Source organism: Arvicola amphibius, chromosome 6 (assembly GCF_903992535.2).
Source record: "Arvicola amphibius chromosome 6, mArvAmp1.2, whole genome shotgun sequence".
Classification (NCBI taxonomy): Eukaryota; Metazoa; Chordata; class Mammalia; order Rodentia; family Cricetidae; genus Arvicola; species Arvicola amphibius.
Window position 1 is genome coordinate 143,151,038 of NC_052052.2, and position 12,490 is coordinate 143,163,527.

At 50.2% G+C, this 12,490-nt stretch overlaps 1 protein-coding gene across 1 annotated transcript in view; it reads left to right on the top strand.

Moving 5' to 3' along the window:
* Gmpr (guanosine monophosphate reductase) overlaps positions 1-12,368 on the top strand; it is a 37,068-nt gene extending 24,700 nt beyond the window's left edge. Inside the window, exons 7-9 of the mRNA XM_038333785.1 lie at positions 6,277-6,319; positions 8,801-8,960; positions 11,928-12,368. Coding sequence (XP_038189713.1) covers positions 6,277-6,319; positions 8,801-8,960; positions 11,928-12,108 — 384 coding nt within the window. The 3' untranslated portion in view covers positions 12,109-12,368. The remainder of the gene's footprint in view (positions 1-6,276; positions 6,320-8,800; positions 8,961-11,927) is intronic.
* Positions 12,369-12,490: the final 122 nt, after the last annotated feature.

Consider the following 12,490-nt stretch of genomic DNA (forward strand, 5'->3'; position numbering starts at 1 on the left):
CCTTGCATCAGGGGCATCTGACAGGAGGAGCGAGTGAGCTGAGGTCGGTGGGTGCTTCCACCTCACCTGTCAACTTGTGGAGGGCATGGGAGCGAAGGAGTTGAGCACGGTGCCAGCATTCTGACAGAGCACCTGAACAATGACGTTGCTCACCATCATTAGCCATCAAGTGTTACTAAGGACTGAGGGTGGGTCCTTCCTTCTGTGCACCTACTCCACACCATTCCCTGGACCACCATGCCGATCGCTGGCGATAGGTACGGGAGTTGAGCTGCTCACTCTGGGCTCATGTTGTGGTGGACCATGTCACCTGCTTGTGGAGCCGAGATGGATGGATGAGTGGATGGATGGATAGGTGATGTGTCCAGTTGTTTCTTGGTATTCTCAAGCAGTGGAATCCAGCTTTTCTGTGGAGCACACGTTTATTGAAGTAGCATGTAAAACACTGACAGCATCGTGAATCTGCATTTGCAAGCAAGGGCCTTTAAATCTAGCTGGAGCCACCGGGGGAATACCAGGCTCTAGTCTGCCCATGACTCCAAGTTCCTGCCAGGAACTAGCTGTGAGGATGTTTCCAAGAAGCTTGTGTGTATACCTACCCATTCCTGGACTCTCTAAAGTTAACTCTTTCCGAGGTTAGCCCTGTTGACTTTTCCAGGGGAGAAGGGAACGAGCATCTGTTTACACCAGACGCCAGAACAGAGAAATGATCCCACCTAAAGCCAGCTTGGTGAGCCAGTGGTTATGGGGCTTGCTTACAAGGACATGGTTGAGGAGGATGTGTGTATATCAGAAACAGCTGCATCACTGCCAAGTACCACCCAGGTGTGAGTGACCGCCTCCCAGATGTGACTTAATGTGGCTGCGGTCCCGAATGCAGTCAAACCACCTAGCTCCTTTATAATCCCAAACCACATGCAGCTGGGCAGGAAGGTGTGAGTGGCTGGGCTTTTCCCTCTCATCAGACCCTCCCCACCCCTTCCTGCTAGGAGGACTTGGCCTGATCTTGTAAGGGTCACTCTGTCAGGTCATCACAGTTGCTCCAATGTTGTGACATTAAGGACCGTCTCCTAGCAGAAGGACAGCCCCAAAGCCTCAGGTGTGACTGTAAGTCTCCATTACCAGTGATTGTTGCCATCAGGGGTCACATATTTTGACCTCACATCACATACAGGTCCTGAGTGGCTCCTGCTGGCAATTGAGTGGTGGTTATGCCATGTTAGTACATCCGTCTCAGGATTTCTGTTGCTGTGATAAAAACCACGAGCAAAAGGAACTTGGGGAGGAAAGGGTTTATTTCAGCTTCCAGTCCCACATCACAGTTCATCTCCGAGGGAAGTCAGGGCAGGAGCTCAGAGGCAGGAGCTGATGCAGAGGCCATGGAGGAGCGCTGCAGATTGGTTTGCTCCACATAGTTTGCTCAGCCTACTTTCTTATACCATCCAGGGCCAGCAACACAGGGGTGGCACCACCTACAGTGAATTGGGCCTACCCACCTCAAAAACCAATCAAGAAAATGCCCTACAGGCAGGTCTTAGGGGGACATTTTTTCAATTGAGAGTCTCTCTTCTCATGAGTGTAGCTCAGTCGTTCTCAACCTTCCTAACACTATGATCCATTACTATATACAGTTCCTCATGTTGTGGTGACCCCCGACTATGATTATTTCATCACCGCTTCATAACTGAAATTTTGCTACTGTTATGAATTGTAATATAAACATCTAATATGGAGGATATCTAATAGATGATCCTATGGGGGTCGTAATCCACATGTTGAAAACCATTGCAAGGCTGACAGAGACCTAACCAGGACCAGGTCTTACTATACTCTCGTTCAGACACCATCCTTATGTCTAAGAACTTCAAACTTCCCAAAGATTGGGGTATAGTGGGGTAGACATACGCGTGCCTCCCAGGTGACTAAAGGGAGGTCACCCAGCTTCTGTGCACACAGCATCACATCATAGTTAGCCTAACTCAGCCATTCTGCAAGGCAGTGACAGCTTGTTAGAAAGGCTTGGGCCCTATCTCAGACCTGACCAGCTAAATCAAGAGCTCAGAAGGTGAGCCCAAGGATCCCTCCAGATCCTCCCCCACCTGTCCTTGACCTTGAGAACCACTGGTTTCTACAGAGGAGATTAGGCCTCACTGGATAGTTCCAGAGCCAGGTCCCACTTGGAGTACTGGGAGCCACTCCTGTGTAGATTAGCAGTGGTGACAGCCCAGGCCTGTAGTACTGTCGCTACGTGAACAGTGCACCTAGTAGCCTAGCCATGTGTGGTCTGTTCAGCAGGCAGTGGAACCAACAGGCTAGGTTCAGTAGTCTTTCTGTCATAGCCCACATGGGAGGAGACAGCTGTGTGGTCCTAGAGGTGTTAATCAGTCTTTCAGCTGTATGGTCTTAGGAGTGCCATGGTTTCTCAGCTGTGTGGTCCTAGGAGAGCCACTGTCTCTCAGCTGTGTGGTCCTAGCAGAGCCACTGTCTCTCAGCTCTGTGGTCCTAGCAGAGCCACTGGAATTCTGTCTTGTTTCTCTACTCAGTACAAGATACCAACCTTAGAATCTTGACTCTGAATGAGGAAGTAAGTTTAGAGTAGCTCTCAGCCAAGGAAAGTACTTGATTTGAGTCCTCTGTCATCGCCCATGCCTGCCTCCCTCCCCCCCGCCCATCCTGTCCCTTGCTTGCTCTCAACCACCCTTCATTTCAGAGGCCTGAGCCATAATGTGTGCTTGGGTGCACGTGTTGCATAGAAAGTCGGAGGACAGCCGTGAGTCACAACTCTCAGGCACTTTCCATCTTTTGTTTGAGACGACATCTTTCATTGGCCTGGGACTTTCTCATACAGGCCAGGTCAGCTGTCCGGTGAGTTTCTCCAGGCTTTATCTATGGCAGTACTGAGGTTGTATATGTGCTCTTGCACCCAGCTTTTATACCTGAGTTCTGGGTGTTCAAACTCAGGACCTCACAATTAGGAACCAAATGCTTCACCAACTGGGCCACTGCCTCAGCCCCTGAGCAATTCTTTTTAAGCATAAGAGGCCCACTTGAAAACTCATGAACCGAGTCATATCCCACGATGCCTTTGTCCCTAAATATCATGCTAACCGTGCTGAAAGACAAAGCAAGAAACACTTGTCAGTTACTGCTTTGCAGATTTTCCCAGGGCTAGCTCTTTTTTACCGTCTTCCGGCAGTACACTGTCACCATGTGATGGTGGGTACGTGTCTTAGATGGCAGGAGAGCACCCCATGTTCAGTCTTCCTAGAGCACAGTGGGATTCTTTGAACAGGCTTGGGATTGCCTGTAAAGTGTGGAAGGTGCCAGTGTCATCTCCTTGACACATCGTGTGAATTTGCACTGCACTCGGCTCTTCTTGTAGTCTGGCCAATTGGGTGTGCATCACCCATTTGTAAGTGTGTGTACCAGCGGTGTGTGAACAGATAACACTGAGCACGATTCTCTCTGGTGATTTGCAACCACGTTAACCGAGGACTTTGGTCAACTTGGATATAGGCTCATTTTCTTTTTTTTTTAATTTTAATTTTTTTATGAGTATAATTGTTTTGCTTCGATGTATCTGCACACCACATCTGCCTGGTTACTGTGGAGGCCAGAAGAGGGCATCAGATCCCACAGAACTAAAGGTACAGACAGTTGGAAACCACTGTGTGGGTTCTGGGAATTGAACCCAGGTCCTCTGGCAGAACAGTTAGCTGGTAGAATTTCAGCTGAGCTCTCTCCAGCCCGAGGCATTTCTTGAGGGCTCAGGAACACAGGTCTTCTGAGTCAGGCTATAAAACACTGACCACAGTCCTGTGGAATTATCAGGCACTCACATGAAAAGTCCTAGTGTAGCCCCAAGCTACTCAAATGAGCAAAGAGTATTCTAAAGTCACATTGTTGGAGACCTATGCTAATGGAGGGGGAGTTTATGTAATCTGATTATAATTAGAAATCCTGTGCACAGAGCTGGTTTTAAGTTTTGTTTATTTTGGGTATCTACACATCTGTGCACATGTGTAGAGGGCAGAGGACACCTTTGGGGAGTTTCTGGTTGCTGTCGCTAGGCTGCTCCCAGGTTAGCTGAACTTCTCTGCCTGATTCTTGTGTTGGGATCACAGGTGAACACCACCACACCCTGCTTTTTGCATGGGTTGCGGGGACTGGACTTGAAGTTGGGTCATCAGGGTTTGCATAACTCTCATTCCTATCTGCCGAACCACCTTTCCGGTTCCAGTTCCTAGGGCTGGTTTTGATTCAAGATAAAACTCTAGAAAATGGACGGGGTAAGCAAGGGACACATGGAAAGCAAACATTTGGAAAGGAAGAGGACCAAACATAGTAGAGCTTGGATGTAGTCACGTGATTGCAGAGCCACAGCTGTGTTGTGGGAATACAGTTACATTTTGGGGGACCAGCCCTTAGGGCATGGTCTGAGGTGCTAACGTTCACTGATAAGCTGCAAGAGAAAGCCTGCTCACTCTCTTGCTCTGGCACTGGCTTAGCGTGAGGGAAGACCCAGGAAGGCAGAGATGGCGTGGGATCAACAACGGCTTCTGTCTTTTCTCTGTATTCGTGAGTTTGTCTCTTTCCATTACAAACCCTTAACACATGAGTTTTATTTACCTCAGTGTGATTATGCAATACAGCTGTATCCATGTTGTCATATGGAGGGCTTTGCTCATAAACCTTGTTCAGAGAGTCTGCCTCTCAAATAGTCAGGCCTTATGGGAGCCACACAAGAACACCACACTTGACTGAAGAAATGATTACCATTTAGAAAACATTTGGAAAGACACAAACCAAGTCTCCCCATTGATCAGTACTGCAAGCAAGAAAAACAGTGGGACTGGAAGCATTTTATTTGTGGTTTTTTTTTTTTTTTTTTTTGATGACTTCCTATAGCCTTAGATCGCCCTGAACTCCAAATCCTCCTGCCTCCACCTCCTGAGCACTGGGATCGAAGACAGTGCACCAGCATGGTTGGCTAAGCAGCAGGGTTTGAACCCTTCTCTTTGTAGTGTAGGGACCAATGAAGGGATAGAGAAAGAATGATGTATGGGGTGGGGTGTGGTGTAACCCCAGCACTCAGGAAGCTGAGGCCAACTTGAGCTACATAGTGAGACCTCCGTCTCCAGTGAAACAGAAGAGTGTTGAGCCAGAGCCCACTGCTTTCTGGGTGAGATGTTCATTAAGAAGGCCTCAGGAGGCAGAGGCAAGCGGATCTCTGAGTTCAAGGCCAGCCTGGTCTACAAGAGCTAGTTCCAGGACAGGCTCCAAAGCTACAGAGAAACCCTGTCTTCCCCCCCCCCCAAAGTGCCTTGCCACACTTGAACGCAGTTGCCCCCCAACTTGAGATGCATGGTTCCCACAGGTGCATACTGTGTTCTCTTCCTAACCCAAACACCCAGCTCCACATAGCTGGCTCTTACCTTCTGGAGCTGGGTTTTTCCTTGGAGCACTGTGCTGAGCCTTGCCTCCATCCCTGTCACTTTATCCCACCTGTCCCCATCTCGTCTCTTTGCTTCCTGGGCTGTCCTTCCGTGTTTTCCTGACACCCCAGAGCACCGTCCCCCTCCTTCCTATGTCTGTATCATCCAGGCTCTGTTGGAGCTATCAGGTAGCAGCCTGGGCATTTAGGGTCTGTTCATAAGGAAACGTGTGAGAGCCATATCTTAGGAATTTAAAACTGGGTTGCAGTAGCCTGAGGTTGCAGCTGATCCTGCTGCCCAGGAGGACAGCCTGTGTTGTGTGGGCAGAGTAGAAGTTGGCAGTGAGCTCTCATTTAAGGACACGATGGGCTGGAGACACAAGGCAGCTGAGAAGATAAAGAAGCCAGGTCTATGCCCTTTTCTCGGCTCTTAAAATAATCTAGCACTCAGACTAAATAAATCTCACCTTTCACCAGGCAGGGAGGGAGGAGTGGCTTCTGAGTGGGAAGGAGCAGGGACCGTGGGCTGGCCGGGCACGTTATGTAACGGTCTAGCAGAGGACAGTGGTTAGTCTGCCACACTTGGTTTTCCTTCCCAGGCAAGGGTGCTTGAGCCCAGATGGAGGAGGGGCTGGCATGCCAGTCTCTAACCATCCGAGGAAGGATGTGGTTGGGGAGCCGAAGTGCCAAGGCTTAGAAAGTCAGCCTCCAGGCTGTTTGGGCCATCTGTTTGGCTAGGGGTGGAAGGTGTGGCTCCTGGTCACTTTATTCTCATGGGTGAGGCATGGTCTGGCTTGTCCCCTGCCCCCACCTTACTGATCCTCTCCTTCCTTCCTTTGAAGGATGGAGGCTGTACATGTCCAGGAGATGTCGCCAAAGCCTTTGGTAAGTGTCAGGGACAGCCCTATTATTGGAGGAATGAGGGAATGAGGGGCTCTGGGCAGCCCGGAAGAACCAGATGGAAGAGGGGAACCCCTGAGGGGCTTCTGGGCTTATCGGGAGTTTTCTTTGCCTGGATTTCATTCCCATCTGACAAAATCCTGGCTCAGTTTTGGTTCGGGTCTGTAGCTGAGCAAGCTGGGTGTTCAGAATGCGGATCTGTGGTGAAGGCATGCCAACTAGGAGCAGGTCAAATTGTGATGGTTTCATGAGAATGAGAACGCCCAGGGCACCAGTGGCCCTGCGCAGTACTTGGTCTTGTTGTGAAGAGACCACCAGGCGGTTTTGGTCCAACCTGAAGCAGCACCCCACTGACTGAATCCCCACCTCATCCTGCCTGGACGGTCTTGGCAGGAGGCTGGACAGCCTGCTTCCCACTAGAGGGCAGCAGTGCCCACTGTAACCCAACAGGGCTCTTAGGGCCTCTGAGGTCCTGGTTTTTGCTCTACACTGTCCAATATCTCAACAAAAGAGGCAGGGTGGTATAAAACAGGACTTCCGAGCCCTGTGCTGGCTGCTTAACTTTCCGTAATCCTTATAGAAACCAGAACTAGCTGCCCAGCTCTGAACTGTTAAGTGGTACACTATACCACACGCACACATGCACACTGGAAACTTTCTTAGTGATAAAAACAAAAGTTGTCTTTTTAATCCTCGGATGTGTGCAGGCACCCGCACGTGGAAGCCAGGGGACACCTTATTGGAGCCAGTTCTCTCCTTCCACCATGTGGATCCGGGGATCAAACTCAGGGGTTTAGGCTTGACAGCAAGTGCCTTAACCCGATGAGCCATCTCAGCAGCCCCTGTTCTTAGAGACAGAGGCGCAGGCAGAGTGTGTTCCTGTTGGCAGGGTTTCTTAGCAACCCCAAGTATATCATTAAAAAACCCAAGTGCCCCTAGGGTCAGCCGTGGAAGGAAACATACACCTCTTTCTCTATTCCATCTTGCCTGGCTTTTGGTCCAGAGGACAGAGGCCCCAGGAAAGAATGACATGGTCATAGTCCTACAATTCAGGGCAGAGAGAACTCCAGCTTTCTTGGTCATATCCTTAAGCATCATTTAGTGTGTGTGCCTTCCTTCTGCAACCTCCCAGGGAATCCAGCACTTAGAGGGAGCTGAACACATTTTAAAAGCCCCTTCCATCAGAAAGGACCTTGTTCCTGATCCTGGATCTGGCCCTTTTTGCCCAGCTCTCTTCCGACATTATCCCTGCACACCCTGAGAAGTGGGAGCGACCTTAGCTAGGAAACACCAATCGGAAAGCCAGTGGACTGCTGAGAAATAGAACTCACCGGGAACCGTTTAACCGTTGTGGTTAATGGAGCTGAGCTCAGGGCGCCGCTGCTGACTCCCTTCATCTGGAGGTCTGACCAGATCAATCATCCCACTGTCCCCTTAAAACCACAGCGGGGGGAGGGAGGGCTGTGGTCATCATTGGTGTCTGGGAGCTGCTGACAGTACCCTGTGGAGTCCATGCTGTGCCTGCTTACCAGGGGCCAGCCCCACTCAGCATCCCTTTATAAGGGATGAAACAGAATGGAACGGACCATGTGCATACCCTAGGGGGTAGGGCGTTCCTTATAAGTGACATCAAGGCTGCATCTCACCTGTGGTTGACCTGTCCTTTCCCCCTTGATTACTCAGCACCCCGTTATGAGTCGATTTAGTTCTAAATTCCTCAGTGACTCAGGGAGAGGCATGGATGTGTTTCACTTCCTAGGCCACTTTTCTCTTGATGGACGTTAAGTTGGTTTGTGGCCGAGGAGGTTGGGATGCCCAAGAGCACAGCGTTGGCACTTGCCTGGTCCCTAGAGAGGACCTTCTTGCTGCCCCACAGCCTGACAGAGGGTATCACACGGGGGAAGAGCAAGTGTGTTTTACAGAGCTATTGAGATCTTCATGACTGTGGATAACCTGCATGACTTCCCAGAATCCTCACCTCCAGAATCCATCCTATTAGGAAACTGGGGTTGGGGAGTTAGTTTGTAATATGGGAACTCAGCTAGGGCATCATATTTGATATCCATAGTTACCCAAGAACAGCATATAAAGATCACTTAAAATTCTGTTGAATTTTTTGGTTTGAGATGGAGTCTCATCTAGCTTAGGCTGACCTTGAAAAACTTCTCCCCCTTCTGTCTCCGCTTCCCAATTGCTGAGATTATCAGCATGCCCTGCTGTGCCTGGGCAGTGCTGGAATCAAACGGGGGGGGGGGGAGGGGGCTGAATGATAGGCAAGCGCACTCCCAACTGAGCGACATCCCCAGAGCTACAGTGACTGTACTGATGCACTATAAGACACATGCGATGTTTCAGGCTTTTGTGGACCTAAAGGAGAAAGACCTGTTTGGAAGTGCTGACTGTCTTGTCCTCTTGTCTGTTCCCCACTCACCCCCCACTGCCTCTGTCCCGTCCTTTGATATGTAGGAGCCGGTGCAGACTTCGTCATGCTGGGAGGCATGTTTTCAGGCCACACCGAGTGTGCAGGAGAGGTGATTGAGAGGAACGGGCAGAAGCTGAAACTCTTCTATGGCATGAGCTCCGACACAGCCATGAAGAAACACGCGGGAGGAGTCGCAGAGTACAGGTCTGGCTGCCACGTGTCTTAGGCTGTGTCCACCACTCTGGCTAGCTACTCTGTGTTATGGTCCCCTTAGGTGGGAGGAGGGGTGCTAGAAAACACCCCCAACATCTTTGTATGCTGCACCGGCTTTTATCCTACTGGCATTTGTGAAAGCAAGCGTGGGAAAGTTGGAGGTGTGATTCTAGGTCTGGGAGGGAGTATTGCCTTGTCCTGAAAGAGACCTCACTGAGCAACCCGTCACCTCTCATCTGTAGCCTAAGATAACCAAACAGATGGACCTTTCATAGAGGACGCCGTTGCCTACAGTACTTCAGTTAGGCCAATAACCTGCCGCCAGACCCTGACAGGCGACACAGGCAGTGTTTCCAGCTGGTTGCCTGGATCACCTAACTGCACAGTCAGCCCCTAGGCTGATGCATGGTTTTAAGACCCACAGTCTCCCCAAGGTCACCTGGTTGTTCCCATTCTCCTCCAGAGTCGTATATCCTCGTGTATGCTTAAGAGTCCTAGTTCAGAGCAGACCCAAAGTATCACCCAGCGCCAGAAACCCTGTCACTGCAGCTCACTGGAGCCAGCTCTGAGGACAGGCTGTATGAAGGACACAGGGCTGAAGGTCTCACATGCTTAAAAACTCTGGACTCATACGAGGATGGGAAGCCTACCCTCGCTGGTTCATACCCTCTGTGCCCAGATGCTTGCCCCACAGTCAGATTATTTTTTCTTTTTGCAGTGTGTAGAATTCTGACCTAATGTGTAAGGGGAGGGGAATCACATGACTCCACTGAGAAGCAGTGGTGTAGGATGTTCTCGAGTAGGGCAAGCTAACTGTAGTCGCTTCCTGTCCCCTTCCTTCATGGTACCTGGACATTTGGCCAAGAATCCCTTTGTCTAACCAGCAGCCAGTTACCTTCCGAGGGCCATGTGGAGTCTGTGCTGGGCCGAGATGAAGCTGAGCCACATGGCCCTCTGCAGTACACTTCCCCCTCTCCCGGCTGTTGTGGAAAGTCCTCAAAAGAGCAGATACGGGAAAAGCAGGGCAGGCTGCAACAATACAAATGCCAGGAGCTGAGGGAGAAGCCATCGAGTGGCAGGGCGTTCAGGAAGTTCTGCAGGATGAAAGTGTCATAAAAACGCCGAGCCTCAGTTCCGGAAGCGAGTTCAGATCTTAGAGTTCTTGAGTTAGAATGCTACAGGACCTCCATCCACAGTTAGCCTGAGCATCACAAGTTTATCCTGCTCCTGTCTCTCTGGCACTCACCGTGACCATCCCATGGGTACGACTCCCTCCTCTGACCCCATAGTTAACTACTGCCAGGCTAGCTGCTTGTCAGTCATTAGCACTTATGTGCGTCTTACAAATGAGCAGATTTTGGGGTCCAATTGTGAATTACTCACAAAAGATGATGTCACCTTAGCAAAGGGAAAAGAATCTGGGAAGATCATGCAGCATCTGAAAAGAACGCCTTGGCAGCTCTTGTGGGCACACATGGGCACGTGTCTGTCTCAGGTCACAGAGTTCTGAGATCTGAATCATCTCGGATGTGTCAGTGACTCTGGTTTCTTGAGCTTTCTACTCTGTAGCAGCCACCAAGCAGCCCATCATCCAGCCAATGGTTTAAGGTGCCGGAGTTCATGAAAGGTATTAGGAGCACAGATGCTAAGATAGGATTTTGAGTTCTAGCCAATGAGCTTCAGGCTGAGTTTCCATTTTTCTAGTTAATGACTAGGCACAGAACATTCAAGAATTTGGGTACTGGTTAGGATTTGCCTGGTCCGTGCCCTCTGTGATGCTGCCACAGACTGCATCTCCATTTTGCAGGACCAAGGTCTGACTTGTGGTACAAGCGGTTTCCTGGTGGCCTTGGGATGATGTCGTTTGATGTTGGTGTGTTCAGCCCAGCCTAAATGACAAAGCCCTGCTCCCACTATGGAGATGCCACCCGATGTTCTGGTGGTTCCCCACTCACAAAGCTCTCCCCTGGCTCTGAGCAGCAGGTGATACATGGTGATACATGGGAGCAAATGGAGCTGGTGGGTGCTAGAACCTGGCAAAGGACAGGTAGCTGTAGGTGGTGTGGTCACTCCATCTTCAGGGCAAGACTTTTTGTATGTCCTAGGCAGTCCTGTGTTGTCCATGGTGAGAACATTTAGCATCCGCAGGGCTGGTACTAAGGAGAGCAAACCTCTGTGCTTTTTCTATCAGTGAAAAAGGATGAATGGAGGTGACCTAGTTGACCTAGTGGGTCTGTTTTCCCCAGGGAGGAATTTGGATATTGGCTGTTTGGTGGTCAGTTCCAATAGTTCCATAACAGCAGAGAGGCATTCATTGCTAAGGAGAATATCACTCCTGGAGATAGTGGGGCAGGTGTCTCAATCTCTGTCTCATATTGCTGACCAAGACTTCTCTTTCTTTGGTGAGTAGAGAAGTTCCTCTTGGCTTAGAGGAATACACCACCTGCTAGGGACTTGGTAGGGATGGCAGAGTGGAGTCAAACACCATCCTGTAAGTATACCATCGCTGTTGGCCTCATAGACCCACCGAAGCTGTTGGCACATGGATCAGACCTGTACTAGATGAGGGAGGACCTCATGACACACCCCACCCATCTCCAAGGAGACATAGCCAATGGTTTCTGGGGGGGAGGGGCAGTCATTTTCTTCAGTGGTATGACCACTGGTAAGACGCCAGTGCTCCACTGAATAGCCTCAACCTGGAATGAAGGATTAAATTCAGTGGGTCACAAGCAAATCAATAAAACAAAAAGACATAAAAACAGGGGGGCTTTGGGGGCTTTGGTGGGAGCAGGAATAGGATAAAAGAGGATAATGGGGAGTGAAAATGACCAAAATACATCATCGACATGTATGATGTTGTCAACAAAATAAAAGCTTTAGCGGGGATAATTCTACCTGGGTGATTAAGGGAAAACAAACTGGATTAACCCTCCTCCCCCGCTCCTCCCCCTCCAGGGCCTCTGAGGGCAAGACTGTGGAAGTGCCTTACAAAGGGGATGTAGAAAACACAATTCTGGATATCCTCGGAGGACTGCGGTCTACCTGTACCTATGTAGGGGCTGCCAAGCTCAAAGAGCTCAGCAGAAGGGCAACATTCATCCGGGTGACCCAGCAGCACAACACAGTGTTCGGCTAACCTCAGGGATGCAGAGATGTTGAGCTGAGTGGAAACCACCTCCCACCGTGCTTCTTTCGTCCTCCTCTTGTCTGTCCTAGCGGGCTGGCTGCTCTGCATGGTGGAACAGTGCCACCGCTGATGCTGACATCGATTCCTTGTCCCGATCTTGCACCCAGAGGCCTTGGGGCTTGCCCTGGTGCCTGTGTGGAGCCCAGAAGCAGGGTGCTTGTGGGGCCCTGGGCCAGCACCTAGAACTCATTGCCTCCTCATTTCAACCAACCTTTGTACCCTATCCTTCCACCTTTGCTTTCTTTCTAAAGGACAATGGTTTCACTTTTAATAGAATGCTGTGGTCTTGATTGAGTGCTGGAGTTTGCGTGTTCAGGAACATAGTAGTGTA